Source organism: Chrysemys picta, chromosome 1 (assembly GCF_011386835.1).
Source record: "Chrysemys picta bellii isolate R12L10 chromosome 1, ASM1138683v2, whole genome shotgun sequence".
NCBI lineage: Eukaryota > Metazoa > Chordata > Testudines > Emydidae > Chrysemys > Chrysemys picta.
Genome location: NC_088791.1, coordinates 217,300,193 through 217,325,062, shown reverse-complemented (window position 1 = coordinate 217,325,062; position 24,870 = coordinate 217,300,193). Strand labels below are relative to the sequence as shown.

The 24,870-nt window shown below is 39.8% G+C and overlaps 1 protein-coding gene across 10 annotated transcripts in view; it reads right to left on the bottom strand.

Annotated features, from left to right (window-relative positions):
* SCML2 (Scm polycomb group protein like 2) overlaps window positions 1-24,870 on the bottom strand; it is a 186,212-nt gene that overhangs the window by 95,239 nt on the left and 66,103 nt on the right. For all 10 annotated transcript variants that reach the window (XM_065580068.1, XM_065580065.1, XM_005281554.5 and 7 more), the window contains 2 exons: window positions 24,599-24,842; window positions 3,527-3,774 (listed from right to left, as the gene is read on the bottom strand). In XM_065580068.1, coding sequence (XP_065436140.1) covers window positions 3,527-3,774; window positions 24,599-24,842 — 492 coding nt within the window. The remainder of the gene's footprint in view (window positions 1-3,526; window positions 3,775-24,598; window positions 24,843-24,870) is intronic.

Genomic DNA, 24,870 nt, shown 5'->3' with positions numbered 1-24,870 from the left:
CTTAAACCTTTCAAACCTACAGTTGGTTTTGATAAACATTCATATGTACAGATCTAAGAAACAGGCCACGTAAGAAATTAGGGGACAAGGGGCTGTCATGGTGAGGGGAGATTTACTGCTCACATGAGGATAGCTGAAGGCCTGTGAAGGCCTCCAGAGGTGCTGGGTAGAGGGTGAAAGAGAACAAACTCACTGTCAGCTGCTACTATACTTGTTCTGCAGAGGCAGATTGTGCTTCCCTAAGCACTGCCCTGCAGCTGCAAGTTGGTGCACAGAGAGGTGAGCTCATGCAATATTGCTATTGCAAAATGTTAATAGACTCAGGTGTCATGCCCCCCCGAAATTGTGAAATTGTCTTAAAAATAATAGATTTGGGGAACTTTATTTGCTTTCTCATTTGAGTCTCTCTCATTTGCGACCAGGAACACTAGAAATTTGCTGAGATTCTCCATGATCACTTGTCTACAAGTAAAAACACCAAATCACAAAGCTCATGAGGGCTGCTACCACTGCATATACTCTACACAGCACAGGTTGGCCAGTCTCCACCCCTTCATGCTACATATTATAGGTGCCTCCTGCATTGGAAAATGTAACATGAGAGGGGTTCTCAGTACACACAGGCACAGAGCAGCCACAATTTGGCCCTTTATTACACCAGTGGAGCATTTCTTATTCTAATGTTCTAATAAACTTTGTGAGCATACATGAAAATACAGGGGATTTAAAGCTGTTCTACCCACATTCCCCATTTTTCATCATCAGAACAGATGACATTTTAAAAAATGGCTATTCCCATGTGTTCATACATCCCACATAAACTTATTATTGCTAGTACTTAAACTAACATTATGACCTAAGTCAGATGTACCTCAAACAGATGTTTGCCTGCCATTTGCAGACAGCAGAGAGCTGGCTGGTGATGTGGTGGGGGTTCTCTTCATTGCTTGCTGCTGAACTATATTAAAAGCTAAAATTCACTGAGGCTGGAGTTTTCAAAAGGAGACTACAGCAGCTAGGAAACCAGCTCCCATTGGCCTTCAATAGAATTTGGGAAAATAATGCCCTCAGGTGTGTTTGGAAAACCCAGACTAAATGATTTTCTGTATCACTTTTGCATGTAAACAGTTGCCATAAGGAGGTTGAGATCACAAATGGGAAGGGAGATGATCTGTGCAACTGGGAATGGGAAAGGATGAGAAAATGTGTACATGACAATCTTTCCCTTAAGCCGTGAACCAACAGATTGGTTTTGGCCAAAAATTGTATTAAAAAGCTACTCATTAAAAAATGTTCTCACATAAGACTTTTATGATAGCTACTGTCATTATTTGATTTTGGAAACAATTTTATATTGACACACTGACTTTTCACTTAAGTATCTTAAAACAACCAAAATACAGGTCTTTGAAAGAGTTCACTCTGAGCACTGCTGCAACATCTATAAAGAACTGCTTTAGCTTGCTTTGAAATCCATGGTACATGGCAAGGACTGAGATATTTGGTAAAGGTGAACAGGCCAGAAAGGGCTGATTGGAGAGTCTGGCATTGGGTGGTGACTGAAGTTGCTATAAAGATAATAAATATAGTGGCAGGAGTTATATTGTACTGATGATGGACACAAATGGTTTAGAACAGATGGGATAATATTCTACTGAACATGGCAGTCAGTGGCAGCTTCCCAGAGTGATGCAATAAACCTAAATATCCAATAACAGAAAGGACTCAAATCATCCTGGATACAGAGAATAAACATGTACTTAGCTAGAGCAAAAGCTCCAACTTCCTAGGCAATCCAGAAAGTCTCTCTATACAACACTACAAGAGGTGACTTCACTCTACCTTTGGGCTATTGCTACTCCATAGCACAGAAAGCCATAGATAACAGAGAGGAAAATTCAACATGTGAAGAGATGGAGACATGAAAAAGAAATAATATGAACATTCAAGTGGGAGACATGGAGGGACAAACAACTAACACAACAGTGCATATACTGACTGGCTACTCCCCACATCCTCATTAAGGACCAGGGTAAAGCCCGTATATTTGAAATACTGAAATATGTGGTCTGTCTGTTTTGACTGTAGTCTGGTTACTCGTGTTGCTAAATTAAAGAATACTTTTAAAATGTAATACATAAAAACAGTTATAAAGGGAACAAATGTTTTCCTTTCACATTAGAACTGAAATTAATAAAAAACACTACCTATTGAAATTGGGAGAAAGATGGTAAGGAGTCAAAATACAGGTAAGGGGGATTTTGCATTGAACTTTATTGCACTGATATTGGGAAGTATTTGGATGTCTTTCATTGCACAGATAGAAATGCTGAATATTACATATTGATAACAAACAGTGAAACATGTTGACAACAAACAGATATTGCAACAGAATGGACTGCTTCTCCATCTGAGAATTATTTGGAAATTCAAACAAATTCACAATGTACTGATCAAAGACTGACCTCCTTAACTATATATTTTCAAACTAGCATAAAAAGAACTTGTGAAAGGCTTATTCAGTCTGAACTGGCCTTAAACATTTACTCTAGCGGCCTTTAAGCATAAGGCATTTTGCTGTATTTAATGTTTGTTCTAAGATGTGCAGGCTTCATGATATTCAGTATGAATCTCACAAGCTCTCTGAGTGTGGCACTCCCAAATGTGGTTAATGGGACATTTTATTTGTTTCATCATTCTTTTGGTAATACCTGCCATGTGTCAAAAAGTGTGTGTGTATAATATTTCTTGAGTTAATTAAAATATTCTTCTGTGTAAAGTGTGTGGTAAAATGGAAGACATTAATAAAAACAAATAAACAGCATCCTATATAAGCAGTAACTCTGTTCAAACAATGCTGAGACAGAATCTTTATTAATTTTAACCAATGAGTCATTTTACAAAAGTCAGCAGAGCTTTATATTTATACTGTTTGATGGAGAGGGTGAATTTTAAATCACATTTACAGTAACTTAAGCAACATATTACACAATGCCGCAGTAATAACTTTTTATGGAATTTCAGAAGAAATTCATTTTTACGTTTTCCAATCTAAAATTATACACAAAGCCTTGATTTCTAACGCCCTAAAGTAAGGTTAACATTGTGCTAACTTAACATTTATTTCAGTAAGAAAATAATTAAATCTAATAACCTAAGGGATTGTCAAAACTTGGAAATTTACTGAAAAAACTATTCTGGAATAGTAAACAGTCAATCAATCAATCCATCCATCCATCCATCCATCCATCCATCCATCCATCCATCCATCCATCCATCCATCCAGTGGATTAATCTAAATCAGAAAAAGGGTCTCTTATTCTAGAATAAGAGTGTTCACATGGTGGCTTATCTCAAAATAAGAATTCCAGAATACTTATTTTGGTAAATTTCAAGTGAAGACAAGCTGTAAGTGCCTGAAGGGAAAACAGCATCAGCCTGTACATGGAATTATAAACAACATGTTCAAAATAACAAATCACTACAAAGTTCCACAATACAAATTAAAGTAGCAACTGTAACTAACCTTTCTTCCAGGTTTTAAACCTTTTTTCCTTGTTTTGAGATTTTCCGTAGAGGTGATTTTTGTCAGAGGAATGGTTTTAGGAGATTTTCCCTTCCTAGGAACTGTAGATTGTCCAGGGGGGTTGCCCCGACCTGTTTTCCTGCCACATTGTGCTGGTACTGGAGCAGACTTCTGTGGAGACTGCATTGAACGCCGGGTCACTTTGGAAGGGGAAGACTGGGCTTTTGCACCTCTTTTTGTAATGGAAACTGAGGGGAAAAATAAAAAACAAAAACCTCACCTCAAAATTAATATCAGATTCTGAAGGCATTTTGTGTCATTGTCCAGAGATTAATTTGTGCTACAAAAGCAACTTTTCTAATGATTTTAAAAACTTGCTACATATTAATTTAAATTTTAAAATCAGTGTAAAATGAAGATATCTAAACGTAACAAGTGTCTGGTATCAAACTACTTCATTTAACTAAATCCAGAAAGAATCAAATCCAGTTCCCCCAAAAATATATATTTAAGAGGAACTTTTCTACAAGGGACAATTTTCAGATAAAAAACAAAGCTATAATTTGAATACACTCACCTTAAAGATGTTTCTCATAGTTTCCATTACTACCACAACTATTACATTCATATAGTGCTTGTCATCAAGAAGGATCCCAAAGTGCTTAACAAATTCTACAGAATATAAGAAATCTGTCCACTCTAAATGCAGCTGCCACAGAGGCGAAACAACGTCAACTATTCAACTGTGCACAGCAGAAAGTGAAGAATACCATCCAAGTAAAGAGGAAGAACGTTTTGATAGTCAACATTTTAATAACTGGGATGTGCCTGGGACATCAAGTTTAACACTCAGAGTTCTTGTGAAAAATGCCAAGTATTAATTATAAAGACATGGTGGGTATGACCTGAAGAAGAGCTCTGTGTAAGCTCCAAAGCTTGTCTCTCTCACCAACAGAAGTTGGTCCAATAAAAGATATTGTCCCCACCCACCTTGTCTCTGATATCCTGGGACCAACATGGCCACAACAACACTGCATGCAAAGATTATGTTGAGTGATCACCAGTTCAGTTTTAAATTTTATTTGAAAGAATGTCCTCTAGGAGCACAGTGCCCACTGAGACTTGTATTCAACATGACTCAAAGGGAAAAGAATGACCTTCTAATTTCCTGTAATATCAAATATTTCCTTTGTGGGATGTCCACCAAATACAAACCTCGCTAACCCTATGCAGCTCACAGCCTGACTAGATCACAGCCTGATGATGACAGGCTGCAAGCCATGACCAGATTTCTCTTCAATAAGAGCCTCCTAGTTAATAATGTATTTTCACCTCTTTGATTGTGCTCTGAAGTCATTATGAAGAATTTATGGTAACTTTCACAGAATATCAGGATTGGGAGGACCTTGGGGGGGTCATCTAGTCCAACCCCCTGCTCAAGGCAGGACCAATCCCCAGACAGATTTTTGCCCCAGGTCCCTAAATCGCCCCCTCAAGGATTGAGCTCACAACCCTGGGTTTAGCAGCCCAATGCTCAAACCATTGAGCTATCCATTCCCCCCACCCTCCTTCCTTGGCAACAAACTGATATTAAAACACAACAGAAGGAGTTTCTACATACACAGATATACCACTGATGGGAAAATGTGTTATGTCAGTCTCCAGTATCTCCTATGTCCAATTCGAACAGCAATGACTGGTTCCAAGGGAAACTTATCTATTGTCATTTGATGAGAAGGCTGAACAACAGAGATACAGATGCTTTTGAGGAAGTGGTGAGGAAATAAAAGGCAAAAACAGAGAGTATCGGACAACACTTGCACCCCCAGAGGGAAAAGTTCAGTTAAAACTAACAAATAAAATAGAGGAAAATAAGCCTTCTCTTGTCCCCTTTTCCCCCACCCACATGTATGCATGCACATGTACACACACAAAGGAAAAGAAATATGAGACAAAAAGGTTGAATTTGATGGATTCTCTGTCATGTGAAGTATTTATTTTAAATCAAGACTGGATGTCTTTCTAAAAAAAACTTTTGGCTTAACTAAAGCATATGAGGTTCCTTGATGCAGGAATCACAAAATGATATTCTATAGTCTGATCTCCTGCATAACACATGCTAGATGATCATAATGGTCCCTTCTGGCCTTAAAATCTATGAACCTGTACTTAACATGACAAAACTTGAGAAATTCCAAGTTAATGTTAAAGCCGAACTGACATAACCAAAGCCAAAATGCCTGATCCACTGCAAGCTGAAAGGGGAGTTCACGGTGGATTTTAAGACTTTATTCTAATTTCCATAGTTTTGTGGGACATCAGAAAATTGTTACTGCTGAGCTATTAGTGATTGAAGATTTATTTAAAAAACAAAACAAAAAAACCCCACACCACAAATAAAACTAGAAGTTGCATTTTCAAGGGAATCTAGACAGACCATTACTATTAGTCTATACAACAATGCCTAGCCATACATGTGATGTGCATCTCAGCAGTCTAGTGCTCAGCCTTATAAGTGGTGCTTTTCATTTTATAAGTACTTCTCCCTATGAGTTAACTGTAACAAACAAATCATTTGAAGAGAATGTGTCAAGGTAAAGTGAACTGAACATCCCAAAATGACGCTTTAGATGCTTATAAAACAAAAGTTCTATTCAAACAAGTTAATAAAGTTTTAGGACATGTTAAATACATTTTGTATGTTTTGTTTAATTCATTTATGAATCAAACGTCCTTGATGAGCAATTTTTTTTAAAAAGTCCTTTTTTACTAATATTTATAATCCTAAATACATTACATTAAATATATTTTCTGCCACAAATTACCTCTAGGTAACTGGAAAAAAGGAGCTTCTGAATTAAGAAAGTAATCACTTTCCTTTTATTTATCCACGATAGTATTTACAAGATTTCATATACAGTAGCAACTTAAAGTAAGTTTAACTGAATTTTAGCCAATACAAATAACATCACTCTTTTATGTTATGCTTTTGAATCTTCCAAGTGACAACTCTTAATAAACAACATATCTGGAAAGCAAAACAAGATTATTATAAAATATGGCTATTTTATTCAGACAACACAATTCTGTGCTTAATAAATAAAGTCAAGAAATTGCAAAGAAATATGTGCTTCATAGATTCATTGTCTGACTCTACTGAAATCTAGCAAACGCTTTCATAGTCTCTTTTGCATAGTAAATGAAATGTTAAATACATAGATAATCCCAATAACAAATTTTAATGCCAACAGGTTCTAGGAGTACAGGTACATGTTTCTATACAGTGGGCAAATTTCAACTGCTCTGTAGAAAGGATTTATATTATTTACTAAACAAAGGCTAACAATGCAAATAGTACTCATCATTTCTTGCTGTACTGTTGAAATACAATATAAAATATGTTTATTTTCAGCATCTTCCTACCTTTATATTCCAGAGGGCCAAATACTAGCCGCATTGACCATTAAGGGGGTTTAAGTCCCATTAGATAATTTTTCTTCTTACTAGGATTCAAACTGCCTTTTTGAATAAGCAAGTCTACAACAAAGCCCATGCTGCCTGAGCAGCAGCACTGAAATACTAGCAAATGGGAATGGAGCTATTTGCATTTGTTGGTTTAAGAGATGGGGGAGTGGAGGGAAGTGAGAGACTGCTAAAGTAATTCGCATATTGTCTGCAGGCTGTATTGACAGTGATCATCAGTCACCTGCTCATACTTCCTTCACCCCTGCCTTCAGAGGGAGACCAAAGGTTACACTGGGTCAAAGAATCTGGAAAGAAATGAAAAGACATGCAAAATCTAGCTGCCAACCCACTGCATCTGTAGACAAAGTTATCCCCGCTGGACCACATGTTCCAAAAACTAAGACGTTTTAATAGTCTCAAGAGAACTTGTTAAAATATATCAATGAAAAGAAGAGAGAAAAAACACCAAGCTCTGCTTGCAATTACTGCAGCATTTAGCAGGGATATTTACAACAGAAAAAGCACATTTGCTTTTTTTCAGAACACTGCTTTGCATTATAATGGTCTTCTCATTTGCACAAACAAAACAAAGCATTTGTTTCATGCTGCTCTACTGAAAAAATAAAATATCAACTGTTCAAGTTTCATTGGTTTTATGCATATAATTTAGTGAGCAGTGTTCTTTCCCATGTCTCTTATCCTAAGTAAAAACTATAAGAAAAGATAAACTAAAAATATTATACACCATAGAGTAAGCAAATAAAATGTTAAATGTTAATAAATATTCAGAGTTTTCATAGTTTACAGAGCTCTCTAATTACACTACTATATTCTAGGAATATAAGTTAATACATAAACACATTAAAGATCTTTCATGTTTTCAATTATTAGTAACATGACAACATTTTCAAAAGCTCCAAAGTTGTCATTATCCAGAGAACACAAAATCTGTAACTCTGTACCAAATATTTAGAGGAGCAAAAAAATTCAAATATCCCAGGACCCCAAATCCTGCAACACTTACCGAGGGTCCAGTCCTTGCACATGCAAAGCCAGTGAAGTCAACTGGTACGACTTGCTAGAGTAAGGCTTTCAAGGATCAGGTTTTTGTTCAGGGCCAAATTCTGCTTACTACTGAGTGGACTGAATCTTTGCAAAGGACTGCAGAATTTGAACCCAGAATGTTTTACTGGGTATTTCCTGTTAGATTTATTCAGATTTATAAGGCTATCGGTAAACGTAATGCTACAGAAGAACTCAAACATAGGGGAAAAGGAAAAACTACAGTTCAGAAGACTGAAGATTAGTGCAATTCTAATTAACAGAATTCTCCTTAAAAATTCCATATCAATTCTTTCATTTTATGTTGTTCATGTCATAAAACTACAGAATTTGTAACATATTTGGAATACTGTACTAGGACATTCTGTTGCTTCAGACAGTTGCTGATAGGTGATTATAAAAATAATTATTAGAAACTCTGAAGTGAAATTACATGAAAACAGACCCCAGCCTTAATCCTGTGACAGATCTGTGTGCAGAACCCCCTTGAACTTCTGGGCACAGAGCACTTGCTAGAATAGGCCCAAGATGTCAATTTGGGGAACAGAATTATTTTATTATGCAAAAAAGTTATACGAGTTTAACATTAAATCACATTGTTGTCTTGCTTGTGTTCTTTATTATATTACTAATTACTAGTAGTATAGTAGTGACTTCAGGCCCCTGGAGAAGACTGCCCCCCCTCATGGTGAGCACCACTATATGTATATATTAAAAAACAGTCCTCTTGCCTCTATAGAGAAAAGAGAAAGGCTGGGGAAAAGAAAGTGCTCTTTCTATTTTACCGATGAGGAATGGCAGCAAAAAGATTAAATAATTTAGATCCACTATTAGCCAAAATAAATCAACACCACCTTCAGAGTAGGGAGCCGGCCAATCTTCCTTGGGAGGAGGAAGTTCCCCCAATCCTGAAAAAGCCAACATTATGTATAAGACTCCCAACTATTGTCCTGTCTCCAGCCTCCCATTTCTACGTCAAATTAACAACAAAATGACAACCAAGCATCAACAAGAAAAATGTGTAGGGCTTGCTGCAAGATCCTCCTCTTTAACAAAGCATTTCCATTACAACTAAATGATGATTGAAAATTAAATGATATCTTATTTACCATCTCCAAGCACAGCCTCTTTCACTGGGAAAGAAGAGCAGAAGAAAACTCCCTGTAATTCCTAAGGGATCTTACTGTCCAGCTTTACGTTATCTAGCAAGCCTTCAGATACTATGGTGATGGATGCCACAGTGAGACTGCGAGCTGAGCACATGGCAGAGCCTGGCTCATGGGCTGCAGTAGTGCTTATGTCACATTGAGCCATTGCCAAATAGAGCCGTGGCTCAAGGATCAGAGCACAGTGCCCAATATTTATTATTTGTATTACAGTAGCACCTACAGACCCCCTGCCCAGCAAGGCCCATTGTGCTGGAGGCTGTACAAACCACACTTATTCCAAGCCTGCCCACAAGGAGAACCACTGTGAAGTGAAGCTCTGCACCAAGAAACAATCTGTTAAGTCCCCCATTAGTAGCCTCTCTGCTTCACACCATTTCTACAGCTGTGTACCAGGTGGCAGGAGTTAGCCTTAAATGTATTGGAAAGGGAAAAAAAACTCTTAGGTCTCAATGTTTGAAATAATCAGAATTTGGGAAGGGTGAGAAGACATCCAAGAAACTAAAGGGCCTTGATCCTGCTTCCATTTTAATCAATGGGAATTTTGCTATTGATTTCACTGGGAGCAAGATTGTGCCCCAAATGAGAAAATAAAATGCAACAAGCCTAAGAAGAACATAAAGTCACCCTGGAAACTGGTCAATTGTTTTGTCTGAAAAGTACCATACTTGAATTATGGCACCGTTATTCCTGGGGTGGGTTACACATACTGAGATGCAACTGCTAGAAATTCACCGAGTCCCAGCCACAGTATGGCAGTAACAAACATTCATGAAACAAAGGTACATGAGATGAACTAAAAGCAGAAGAAATGAGAAAATAGAATCCATTAAGTAACGGGAAGACAAATATCACTTGGAACACTGCTATAACACAATTTTAAAAAGAGAGAACTCCAACGGCCTTATCCTGAAGCATCTCCCGGGCTTATTCATGCAAAGACATTCAACACAGTCTCTTCTTTGGGAAGAAGGGGAAAAACCCTTTCCTCCTTTTACAACAGATGCCTTACTCAGAGATACCACATGGGACTTGTGAGATGCCAAGAAATATTAAGAGGGGAAAAAAAGGCCTAACAGTGAGAGGATGGTGGCAAATCATATTTTTAGCCCCAAGCATTGTGGATTTTTAATATAAAACTAGGAGGACAGTATAAATCTGCCATTTTGTGCATGTCTGGTTTAACTATTGTGACCTGGTCATGGAACAGAGCTGAGTTAGAGAAAAATGTAATCTACGCCAAAATAAAAATGTTACGTCAACATTTGTTAATCCTCCAAAAACAAATATATTATTGTGCTGTATATAATGCTTAATTTAAGGTTTTGGACTGTAAAAATTTCAGAATCCATAGTAATTGTATTAATTTTTAGTGAAATTGTTCATTAAACTATTTTTTCAGCTGTTCATTGTTTGTTTGCAAAAACATTAATTACATTCTAAACTTGGATAAATAAAAAATCAAGGTACAGGACAGTTAGTTTTAAATAAAAATTAATTTGAATATCACTGTGAAAAAGTGAATTTCTGATACCTATCATCTTGGAAAAATCTGAGCTGAATAAAGAAATTGGACATTGAAAATATTGTTGAAAAGTAAAAGATACAGACAACAAGGTACTTCACATTACCTGTTTTTGCCTGCACTATTCCTAAGCCAGCAAGCAGCTCCTGACGGGGACCTTTAATATCACAGGTTGATTAGTGTAATGAAAGAAGACTGCTCTAACCAACAATAAAAGGACTGCATTGGGAGATAAGTGATGAGGTGGCACATGTATGGGGGGGAAAAGAGGCAGCTGAGGATAAAAGCAGCAGTACTTCATCACATATCACATCTATATTTAGATTACTGGTCACAGTCTTCCTTATGGTCACTAAAATCTGTCTCTGCAGCACTTCAGCTAGAGATTTCCCTCTGTGACTCCCCCTATTACCTGCATCTCATTTTTTCACACCTTGGCTCATTTAAATTCCTATTCTGATAGTCTAGGAAGGTCTGGATGAGAAAGAAACTTAATTTTTTTCCTGTCATTGTCTGCATGAAGGATGCTACTCAATCTTCGCAGATGAAGCTACTTAATTATATAGTTATCAATTTCCAGACAGGCTTGTTTCCAACTGAATTTTAAAAATCCTCTCACTAAACTTATTAAGGAAGCATTTCAATTGCTGCCGTATTGTGTGTTCTTTTGTGCAGGGAAAGGTGACTGCCTCATAAAACAGATACAAGATGTATTATGTTGTCTAGACAATTGTAACGGATGTGTGATGAACTTGAGCACACAAATGTCCAACAGAAACTTCCCTCTTACTATGAAGTTCTACAGCAGCTTGAAGACTGTTCTGATGATCCCAGGTTAGTTTCCACCTAATTCAACCTTAAAACCCCCAGACTGCTAGTTACAATGCAGAACACTACACTAAGTGTGGTAGGGATGTCTTACAACAGTTACAATCAAGCAAGGGTTCTGAGGGTTACACATTGAAAAAGTCATCAGTGTGAGCTAAACATGTACAAAATTGCAAAGCGAAATACAAAATGATAGTGTTACTATTGAATGATAGTGTTACTATTTTATAAAGTCTGCCAAACCTAGGATGATGGAACTCAGGATTAGTTAATGTTAACTAGTCAACCAGACACTGGTGCAAAATTTCTCTCTCTCTTTTTCTCATATACCTCCCGACATCCACTATCCTGAAAGAGTCAAACATGGGAAATACCAGCAATAAGACCAACACCCAAGGGTGTTATAAACTATAGTTTATCTGGTTAAACAACATTTTGTTTTAGACAATCAATAGTTAGCCCTTCCCTCTCCATTTTACCTTTTTTATTACCTCTTTCTTAGGGCAGGATCCAATGCCTATCAAAATCTATGGTAATCTTTGACTTTCATGATGCTGGATAAGGCCCTTAAAATGTAAATTCTTTGGAACACAGATTCATGTGTATGGAAACATATATCACACTGTGAGCGCTACTATAAATTTATGATGGATATCCCTCATTTTATACCTGAATTTATCTCCATGCTATATACATCACGTGCTATTTCTACTTCGTCCTATGATAAATGATTTACATCAGAAATGTTAAACTACTTAACCAACCTGTAGAAAAATGTATTTAGACCAAGATAATACCATAATATTTCATGCTAATTCCTAAAGTCTCTGCTTGCTCTTGTATGCTTCACTTTAAATCTGTCAGACATTTTTGCCCTGACAGATTACAAAGTATATGATCTTGGCATCCAAGATTAAAAAGACTGCTATACTAATTAGGAAACTTGAAGTCGTTCCTAATATTTCAGAATTAAAACACACTGACTACAAATTGCCTAGTACAATTACTTTCATCTTTAAAACGTGCAGCATAACTAGAACTACTACTTTCCCTTTTTTAAGAAGGCTTGAAAGTGATACGATGGTAATGAATAATCTACCTTGAAAGTAAGCAATATGAAATTTTTTTTATCTACCTAAGCTATCTAGATGTTCACTTTGACAGACATTGCAACCCCATGCAGTATCTTTGGGGACCACTGTACTAAATTTATGAATGACTCATTAAGATTATGTTGTACTCCATGGATTATGGTGAGTCACTGAAACTAAACAATTCTAGAGAGGTAGTACCCTCTTCATTTTGATTCAGCAAATGGGCATGACTCTCTGTCCAAGGGGAGGGCCCAACCCTTGTTAAATGGGACGTTGGCCTACCTACCAAACTCCCCATATGGAAGATGAGTGATTTCAGGTATGTTTAGTATGGATTTAAAATCTGTTTTTTTTTTTTAATATTGTAGTGAGGTAGAGTGGCCTCCCTCTGATGCTGACAGGCAGAAACCACTAACCTGGGTGGGCGGAGCCAGGCCAGGCCTGCTCCTTGTGTCAGAAGCGGAGGAGTGGAACAGGAAGTATAAGAGGCGGGGCCTCCTGCTCAGTTGAGGGAGATCCAGGGAAGGAGTTGGGCACTGCTGCCAGCCCCTGAACTGTTTCAACCCCTGCCTCTGGAGGAATATCCGGAAGAGCTGCTGCCCAGTAAATGCTCTGAGCCCGTAAGTGATGAAGCCCTACAAACAGGTGAGAGTAGGAAGTAGCCCAAGGAAACCAGACATTAGTCCGGTTATGTTTGCTGAAGCTATGGTTAGTGTGTTTCAGCAGCATCCTCGCTGACCCAGTGGCCCAGATTCCCAGCCACTGTTAGTGTCCTGGGCTGGGACTCAGAGGAATAGGGTGGGCCCAGCTCCCCCTAGTGCCTGCTGCCAACCCCATCCCTGGGATGGCAGCCAACCCACAGTAGGCCAGATGGCCTGCATTTGTTCACTGTCTTTCCCAGACAGAGAGTTGGGTCATAGACTGCTTCTGCTCAGCCCCACCCAGAAAGCTGTGCCTGCCCCAGCCAGAGAGCTGGCTACAGACTGTTATTGGTGCTAATCCCCTATTGGTCAGCTCTCAGTCACTTGGTGGTATGGCAAAATGGAGCAGCCTCCCTGACTTTGACAGGAACTACTCCGAGCTACTACTTATGTTTTCTTTGTAATGCTTTTAACCTATGAATAAATGTGCTTGCTGGGAATAGCTGTGTGGTCACTGGTAAAAAACTGTCCTTGTCCTCTGAGATAACATAACGTACACGCTGGCCTTTAAGGCAGACTGGCTTCTTAGGGATATCAGAGTGGATGGCAGGGGGCTGTGCAGCCCTAAAGCCACTGGTAAGAAGGGAGTGAAACAAGGGTCCCTATCCAAGGGCAAGTCATGGTTGGGGACTTGACTGGGCAAACCTGCAGTGGATCACAGGAGGGAGGGGGAAATGAGAGCAGTTACCCTGAAACTATGACATGGATATACTGAGTATGTCTAATATATTGAAATTATACTGTACATGTTTACATCTGTCATCCCTGAAGCCAAAAATTTAAATCATAGACCAATTTTTCCAACAACTTTTTGTTTGCTGATGTTGTTTCCCATTCTGGGCAGCAAGAAAAGTTAATTCATTTAATATAGCTGCAATGATCTTTTGGCTCACTTTTAAAATAAAATAAGTCTCTTGCCAAATTTTCCCAAGCAACCCCTGTCCATTTGTGACTGTAACTATCAAAAGATGCCACACTTGACCTATTTTAGAAATGTTCTTAAGAATACCAAAATCACCATCTTTGGTAAGACCAAAAGCAAAAGATTTTATGAATGTTCCAAGCCTGATATATGACAAATCAGACTATTATCTACTGTACTTCCAGAGTTCAAATGATTTGATGAATTTTACTTTTATTTGCTGAATAATGTATTATGTGAGGCTTAGGCTCTAACAACAAAACCTCAGAAAGATGCTTTACAAATGTATTGCCTCACAGCCTCAACTGTAACTAACTAGAGTTGTCAATGCCGGAGCTCTTGAGCAGTCTAAGTTATCACTAATGCTGCTTCTCAAGGAAATTATACTGATTTGAGCACATTGTTCAGCTGCCACCTAAATATCTTCTGAAGAAAGTCTTCTGCAGAAATTAACTGGGTACAAACATAGTTGTCTGTTTTTAAGAAGGCCTGAAGTGTTTCCATGAAGGTCCTTGCTACAAACTGAACTGACTGAAGGACCTCAGTGAGGAAAAAAATTACCACCTCCAAGGAAAAAGACTTGAGACTCTGAGGGTATGTCTACACTACCCATGTTACAGCACGGCCGTGGCAGTGCTATGACGTGGGCAGTGTAGACCTGCTTTATCGCCGGGGCAGAACTCTACTGACAATTAAAAAAACCCTTTATTGCCGGTAGCAAAAGTGCTGTCTATGCTGGTGCTTTTCAGCGCTAAAACTTTTGTCACTCAGGGGTGTGTTTTTTTAACACCCTTGAACGACAAAAGTTTTAGCGCTGAAAGTAGCAATGTAGACACAGCCTAAGTCTAGCAATTTGTTTCTTATGACTCTGGGCAAGCTAAAATTCCAGCTCCTGCTTTTCTCATGAACCAGGACTACAGATTGTGAAGAAGTAAAAAATAAAACCTTATGTGAAATAATATTGTACAAGCTATTACATTTGTAATTCACCATGATGGTTTTATATGTACTCTCCTGTTGCTGCATTGAAATGTCCTTTAATTTGATTTGAAAGCAGTTTTTTGAAGTAAAAATCAGAGCATTTTAAGATTATTACCCTACATCCTGGGTTAGGTGGATCCCTATTGGACAACCCAATCTGGCTACTTAGGCTGTAAACTTTTTGGGCGGGGACTGTCCTTTTGTTCTGTGTTCATCACCTATCACAACAGGTCCATGACAGGAACACCTATGTGCCATGAAAATGCAAATAGTAATACGACCACCATTGAAGTCCCCATGTACTTCACTGATAGCACTAACTACGCGATTCTGTTTTTTAATGAAATAATGTAATCAAATTAACTGCAGTCCAAAAAAAGTTAGAAAACAGCTAAAAGATACCAGTGCACAATAAAAGCCACCAAGCTCACTGGATCATACACAGCTATTTACAATACTGATGTAGCATTAATGAAGTTACAGTAAAATGGTAACTTGTAGAAGATCAATTCCTGAAAAATAAAACTTTAACAGTGATAACATTTTAATATCTTATCATAATGAGCTGCATATATCCTAGTTTGCAGCTGTAGCTTACTTGAGTTTAATACAGCCTTGGGATGATTTAAAGGGCTAAATTCAACCCTGCACTAAGCCCATTTATGGCAATGACAGTTACCCCTGAGATGAATTTAGCCCTAAGGGGTAAAACCTTCTGATACACAAGTACGGTCTATTTGAAGAGTCTTAAAGCAAACACTGATTTAGGCCAGACAGTCATTTTTGGTATTTATCCAAGGCACTTATGTATGATAGGTCTGCCAGACATTCTTTGCCATTCACCATCCTGACTGAGACCTGATCTACACTACATGGTTAGATAAACATAAGCTGCCTTGTGTTGACCTAGCTGTGGCAGCTTCCTCACTTAAATTTGGCTCCCGGTGACAAAAATGGCTCTCTATGCCGATTTAGTACCACCTTCTCCCCAAGGGGCTTAAAGTCACAGTTGATGTAATTAAGTCGACGCAAGTGTCAGTATAGACACTGAAATGCTTACATGAACCATTACTGGCTTTCAGGAACTGTCCCACAATGCCCATGCTGACAATACAATTGATACAAATGCTCCTGGTGAGGAGGCACACTGCTGACACAAGGAGCCAAGTGTGTGCACACAGAAGCGATTTAATAACTGTGGTGGCTATATGCCAACATAAGTTAGGTCGATATAATTTTGAAGTGTAGACATGGTCTTACGGTTCTTTGTCTGTGACTGTGTCCAGTCAGCATACTATTTAGCCAGGAGCATCAGCTGCATTCACACTTCAGTGATGTGTAAAAGCACTTCACACATGGAACCATGCTAATTAATTGCAATTGCTAACAATTATGGGCTTGTCTACACTTCAAATACTACAGAAGCACAGCTGCGCTTCTGTAGCGCAACCATGTAGACACTACATACCTCCTCAAAAGGTGGTAGCTAGGTTGACAGAAGAATTCTTCCACCACCATAGCTCTGCCTAGGTAGGGACTTATGCCTTGTCTACACTACAGAGTTTTGTCAACATGGTGGACTGTTGATCTGAGTAGTGAATCACATCATTATGCAGGTGTGGGATGATGAGCAGTGGCTGCAGAACTTTCAGATGTCGAAAGCCACCTTCCTGGAACTGTGTGCGAAGCTCGCTCCAGCCCTGCGGCGCAAGGACTCCAAAATGAGAGCTGCCCTCTTGGTGGAGAAGCGCGTAGCGATCGTTGTGTGGAAGCTGGTGATTCCAGACTGCTACCGTCATTTGCTAAACAGTTTGGAGTCGGGAAGTCAACCATTAGGGCTGTGGTAATGCAAGTGTGCAGAGCCATTAATTGCATTCTGCTATGAAGGACTGTGACTCTTGGCCATGTGTATGAAATATTGGATGGCTTTGTGGCAATGGAATTCCCTAACTGCAGCGGGGCAATAGATGGCACACGTATTTCAGTTTTGGCCCCGGACCATCTTGCGACAGAGTATATCAATAAAAAGGGATACTTCTCTATGGTATTGCAGGCACTTGTGGATCACTGTAGGCGTTTCACTGACATCAACGTGGAGTGGTCCGGGAAGGTGCATGACGCATGTATCTTCAGGAACACCTGTACAGAAAGTTACAAGCACAGACTTTCTTTCCAGACCAGAAGATTCCAGTGGGGGATGATGACATGCCTATAGTGATCCTGGGAGACCTGGCGTACCCCTTGTGACGTTGCACTCTATACGATTTTATGAAAATATGCTAGTGAGTGTGAATATAATGTAACTGGAATATGCTTCATGCAAAAGGTCTCTTGTAAGGTATCATTACAAAGTTTATAATCTACTGAGTGTGGTCATCCTATTTGTATAAATCTATCACTCTTGTATCTGAAACTAGAAATATGAAATATAATTCTGAGGTCCTATTGTGATTATGCAAAGTGTGGGCCATTAGTGGTGGCTTGGAATCTTGATGGCACCCATTAACCAGGACAATTGACAGTAGATGGCTCTGTTTACTTGCAAGTCTTCCTGTATACCTGTGTGCTGGCAAGTGGGTAATGAAGTCTTATAGTGACATGTGATCATGTCACCTGAACCGGAATCCATCTTAAACCTGGTGCTTTTCCATTTAGAAGGAGGGGTGGGAACCCAGAGAGGGACAAAGGATTTCCGTCTCGTGCAGAAAATATATAAATGGGTGAAACAGAACAAAGAGGGCTGCAGTCATGAGAAATCCCCTAGATACCACCTGAGCTAGAACAAGGACTGTACCAGGGGAAACGATTGGGCCCAGACTAGGAAGGCATCCAGTCTGTGATAGAAGCTTATTGAAACATCTCTGAGGGTGAGATTTTATCTGTAATCAGTTTTCTTACTGTATTAGGCTTAGACTTGTGTGTTTTATTTTATTTTACTTGGTAATTCATTTTGTTCTGTCTGCTATTACTTGGAACCACTTAAATCATACTTTTTGTATTTAACAAAATCACTTTTTACTTATTAATTAACCCAGAGTATGTATTAATACCAGGGGGAGGGGCAAACAGCTGAGCATATCTCTATCAGTGTTATAGAGGGTGAAAAATTTATGAGTTTACCCATATAAGCTTTAACAGGGAAAAACAGATTTATTTGGGGTTTGGACCCCATTGGGAGTTGGGTATCTGAGTGCTGGAGACAGGAGCACTTCTTAAGCTGTTTTCAGTTAAGCCTGCAGCTTGTGGGGGATGTGGTTCAGACTTGGATCTGTGTTTGCAGCAGGCAAGCGTGTCTGGCTCAAACAAGGCAAGGCACTGAAGGCCCAAGCTGGCAGCGAAAACAGGCTCAGGGGTAGTCTAGGCACAACTGGTGGCAGTCCCAAAGGGGATTCTATGATCCAACCCATCACACCCCTTACAGCCCATGGCTCATGAAAGCTTACATGGGAAACTTGGACAACAGCAAAGAGCACTTCAACAGGTTGAGCAGGTGCAGAATGACTGTAGAATGTGCCTTTGGCAGATTAAAAGCAAGCTGGCAGAGTCAGACCTTAATGAGAAAATATTCCTATAGTCATGGCAGCCTACTGCACACTCCATGATATTTGTGAGGATAAGGGTGAAAAGTTTTCCCTGGGGTGGAGCGCGGAGACAGATCACCCAGCTGCTGAATTTGAGCAGCCAGATACCAGGTCTATTAGAGTGGCCCAACAGGGGGCTACATTTTAACCACCACGTGTAAGAGGCAAATAGAGATTGCTTATCTTTCAGAGAATTTGTTTTTATTAAATACCAATTAAAACACACACACACACAAAAGACTTGGTGGGAAGGGAGATAGGAGTGCAGGCTCTCATAGCTGTATGTAAGTCCAACTATCATTCTGGAAGCTGTCCGAAAGGATGGAGTGAATGGGATACTGAGACATTTGGGAAGTTGCAAGGAATCTGTGGGGCAGTTTGGGGAGGGCACGGAAAGCAGTTGTGTATCAGCCGTGGGGGGTGGTGAGCATGCATGTCTTCTGCCTGCAGTGTGATTATGGATTTCAACATCTGTTTGCTCCTCCACCACTTCTATCATCCACTCCTAACCCTTTACAATGCACTCCTCACTCTCCTTTCTGTCTTGCCTTGCTATTTTAAATTTTTCTTTCAGGGTCTCTCACCAGTCCCTGCATTCTCTTTTTTTTGGCCTCTGAGTATTGGCGCACTTCTCAGAACATGTCTTTCTTGTTCTGCCTTGGTTGCTTCCTTATTTGGCAGAGGTACTCCACCAATGTGTAGACGGTTCCCCTATAAGCCATATCTGCGTAAGCATAAGAAATAATACACAGAAGCATGACTGTTAGTTCACACACAGCATTGAATCATCATAGTAAAATACACCTCCACATTTAACATATGAATCACTTTTTCTCTGTCCCTTGACAAGCACACATCTCGGTGAACACCCTAAACATGGTGAGTTCGGCCCAGAGAGGGATGGGGTGGGTTGGGCATTCAAGATGGGGCAAGGGTCTAGGTGGTATTTTAAGGCGATCACTGCAGGCGACTAGGGACAATATTGTAAATTCTGCCATAATTTTCCACAGGTGGGGGTCAATGAAGGCGATATCTTACTCCTGAAGGTAAGCAAGGATGCAAAGGTGAAGCATTCAGCTTCAGACACAGTCCCTATGCTGCTTGCCTGTGTGCTTTAGTCCCTGCACAAGTGATTGCCAGTTGGCGCAGGAAAGTTTCCTACAATGGGGGAAGGAGCAAAGCAGCTCTGCCAAGGAATCTTCGACAGAGAATTGGCAAGCACCTCCAGGAAAGTTTCCTAGAGATCTCGCTAGGATTCCTGTGAAATCTCGGTGTGCATTAACAAAATGTTCCACTGCACCGCTTAGCTGCACAGGGTAATGTGAAGCACTTGCAAACACAGCTAATCTTGTACATTTCTATCCTTTCACTCACTTCTAGAATATACAGAGCAAAGGACAGCTCTACCTCATAACTGAGCATCATCAACTCAAAAAGATCACTTACCCAGAGCTCCCCCCTCCCGCATCATGCGCGCAAGAGAGGGACTGCTGGGACTGGCTAGACCCCTCTGGAGTGGAAAAGAGGTCCTGACTCGCCATACCATCGGATGACCCTGTTGTGGGCTCCACACTGTCCTCCAACTCGACCTCCCCGCCCATGACTTCATCCTTGGGGTTGAGTCTGCTGTCTGTCACCACCTCCAGCCACCTCCAGCCACCTCCACCACCTCCATGGGGCTCCTGGCGGTGTAGGTGTGATCACCGTCAAGGATGGCATCCAGCTTCTTCTAGAAGTGGCAGGTCTTTGGCGCAGCACAGAGCGACAGTTTTGCCTCCCTTGCCTTTTGGCATGCCTGCCTCAGCTCCTTTATCTTTGCACGGCACTGATGCATGTCCCGCATAGCCCTTATCACACAAGCCACAAGAAATCTGACCATAAGTATCAACATTTCTACGGGTGGAGCAGAGCTGGGACTGCACAACCTCTTCTCCCCACCGTGCCAGCATATCCAACAACCCAGGTGTCCTCCAAGCGGGAAAGCGTTTGCTGCATGGAGCCGCCATGGTCAATTGGGAAGATGCGATGTGAGCTGTCTACACCGAGCAAACAGGAAGTGGCATTTCAAAAATTCCCTGGTCTTAAAAGGGGGAAGGACAGATGCCGGTTTACCTGGGTGCAGGGCAGCAGAGTTTGAACTGCTGACCGGAGCAATCAGGATGGGCATTGTGGGACACCTCCTGGAGACCAATTATAGCAATGTAACCAAGCGCAGTGTCTACACTGACTTTTGTTGATATAACTTTGCCAAAAAAAAGTTCTATGCTTTATTTTGTCAATAAAGCAGACGAATGTTGTGGGTAAAAGGAGCATGGTACACCTTCACAGTGTTGTTGATGAAAACTGACTTTTGTCAACAAAACTGTGTAGTGTAGACAGGGCCTTAGGTTGGCTTAATTATGCCACTCAGGAGTGTGAATTTAATTGATCTAATTTTTCTAGTGTAGATCAGGCCTCAATGTAAAAAAAGCTCCACGCTTCAGCCCTACAACATGCAACAAAAAAAGACGGAAGGTGACAAGATGAAAACAAATTAGGTGATAAAGAAAAAGGAAGAAAGGACCTTTTACAAGCATTAAAAAAATGAAGCTTCACAACACTTCTGTAAAACCATGAAAATTCTTTCCTGATTCAAAGATTGGGATATTGAAACACAGTGTTTTAAAGGAGTCATCTTTCAAATGTGCCCAAATTCCAGGGATCCAAAGGGGTGTGAGAAAGTGAAAAATGGGTATTTCTCCAGCAGATATTTGCTAGTTAACAGCATATGTCAAATCAGCAAGCTGTTGTCTGCGCCATAATTTTTCCTTTGGGAAATAGCACATCACATTCCTTTCGATTTCTCTTAGGGAAACAGGGAAATACAGCCTCTTTCCTACCAAATATACTTAGTAGTAGCCAGCACCCCCAGATTATCATAGCTCAGATTAGTTTAGTTCTGAATTTCTTTCCAGCCACACATTCAAAGGTTTCCCTTGATCATAATCTCCTCTTTGGTCTACTACTGCCGGAAGGATTTAGGTCTGAATATAGAAAAGAGATCTTTGATTCTAAGTCCTATGAACGTGGGATCAGTTTGCTTGCAGTTGCATCTTCAGATGACAGAGGTGCCACAGATCAAGATAACATGTTGATACAAGAGATCAAAGCAATTTCCATTCTCCAAAATCCCATGCAACTTTAAGACTTGGGATTAGATTTAAATCCAAGTCCTTGATATTTTCCTTAAATTTCATAAACATTCCTAGAAAAAAAACAGACCACGTGACCTAAACTGGTGGATGGACAATTTATCAACAGAAAGGCAGTGGATGACATTTCTCTGTATGCTGCAAATTACAACTGGGATTTTCAAAGGAGCCTAGGGGAGTTAAGCACGTAACTCCCCTAACTTTCAATGGAAGTTAGGTGCTTAACTCTTAGTCACCTTTTAAGATCCCAAGCTAAAGCTGTTGAGGAAAAGGCTGAAGTTGTCATTAAAATCAACTAAGAAACATATTTCTTATATCTAAATCTCTTGTTTCATATGATAATCACCCTGGGAATTGACTGGAAATGCAGCTTTCTTCTCATCATCTCCAATCTCACAGAAGTATTGCTTTAAAATGATGTTCCTAGCTATAAAAGATAGAAATGCAACTGTATGGAGAAAACCCTCCAATCTTCAAAGCCTTTTTAAAAAGACAGTATTATTTTTTCTACCTACCTAAGGTACTTAAATGACCTCCACTAAGTATCTGAGTGCTTCAATGCTTTTTGAACATCTTTTCATTTTATCATAATGAACATACATGAAGTTTCCATACAAGTTTTAACACATCTTATTCATAGCCTGTATTCGTTAGCCTTTATCCTCACAACATCCCTGTGAGCTAGAACAGTGGTGTTATCCCCATTTTACAGATGGGGAACTGAGGCACAGAAAGACTAAGTGACTTGTGCAAGGAAGTCTGTGACAGAGCAAGGAGTCCCAGGCTAGACCCATAACCACTGGATCACCTTTCCTCCCTAACCCTGCTTCAGTCTAACAAGTTATATTACACTAAGATTTTCTGTGACAACTCTTCCCAATTCTCACGCCAATCTTTAGTGGCTAGCCTTACCTCTGATTCTTACATTGTTGTCCTAAAAATGAAAAATGTTGGGAAAAGCACCATAAATGGTTACTTGTCTTCTTTGTTCTACCAACTTTTCTACAGAAATGTGCTCTTCTTGTTTCTCATCCACTTAACACACACAGTGAAACCGTTCATGATTAGAACAAATTATTCAGTAACAGTAGAATGAATTTTAAAATGTGATTCCTCCTTATAAAAACTCCTTTCACACATCTTGAATCTGAAAGGAGTAAGATAATACAACCCAAATTGTTTTACAGCAAAACTTCAGATTTCAGATATCTTATAAGAGACCCCATAGCATATCACAGATATTAAAAATTAATATTCCTCTTTCATTTCACATACCTTGGCAAAGAAGGAAATGGGTATATAATGACAGAGAAAAGTTGGCTATTAGCTAAGGGAGCTCTCTATCTATAGATTCACATAACTAGGTAGGTAAGCAGCAAACAAAATATTTGGAAGAGCCTAATAATATACAACTTCAAAAACAGAAAGTTTACAGCCCAAAGTAAATGCTACAGGTAAGCCTAGAGTTTGAATCCCTTGGAAACAATAAAGAAACTTTTATTGCATTTCCTACTTTAAAACAGTTTTTTGTTGTTCTTCAGAGCTCCATTCTATAACCTTGAGGTAAGGTGTTGATGCAAAGTTGAATATAAATTCCTATGAAATTCAATTAATACAGCTACCAACATTATAGAGACTACCAACAATATAAGTAAAAGGTCTAGATGATGTCCAATATTCTTCAAAAGTACATAGAGAACTGAACATAACCAGATCCCTCACTGCCTGAGAATTTAAATGCAATTGGTTTTAATGGAATTTGTTTAGATTTGGTCGTTAACCATTATCAGAATTAGAGCAGGTATGATAAAGAAACAAATTATGGCATGTAAATGTCAGTCAAGAAGAGTTTCCAGAGCTACTGTGTGAACAAATAATTGTGAACTACTGTAAATGAGCAATAATAATTTCTCAAAGAGACAACACAAAAATATATGATTGAGGTTAAGATTTTGTCAAGGTTATTTTTAGTAAAAGTCACAGACAGGTCACGGGCAATAAACAAAATTTCACAGGAGCCATGACCTGTCCGTGACTTTTACTAAAAATAATCAGGGGTCGGAGGAGCAATAACAACTGGAGCCCCATGGGGGGAGGGGAGGAGAGGGGAGGGGCAGGGAGAAGAGATTGACAGCCTGAGCCCCACCACTACAGGAGAGGGATGGGACACAGACCCTGCTCTAGGCTCAAGGGGAGGGAGGGCGCACACTCCAACCGCAGCTGCGGGGGAGGGGCACACAGCTACAGCCCCGGCTGTAGCCATGGGTGCACAGTGCCATACGGGGTCGGGGGGCAGGCACACAGCCCTGACTTGGCCCTGGCCGCTGACAGCTGAAGCCAAAGAAGTCATGGAGGTCCACTAAAATCATGGAATCTGTGACTAAATCATATCCTTCGGTATGATACAGTGAAAACGTGTCACTATTTCATCTGCATCAGCTGTTTACATATCAAAATCCTAAAATCTGCATAAGATCAGTTGGTTCTTAAGTCCCAGCTGCTTAACAGCAGCAAAATTTGGGAAGATAGATTAAGCGTTATTACTGGTGGTTTTACCATTGTTGCCTGGTGGCTGTAGTGCATCTCCTGTTAAGCCACACCATCCGACTGGGAAGATATCTCGAGAATCATATTTGCACCAATAGTCAAATGCTCCCCGCCAGCCATCAAATGTAATGAAAACTTCATCTCCTCTAACATCTCCAATGGTCGCTGGGCAAATTAAATAAGGGTTCTTTTTGTCTACTGCTTCAAGTTTCATTCCAACTTTAAAATAGTCTGGAGCAGGTTTTGGTGGTTCCTGTCAAAATAAAATTGTAGAACATCTA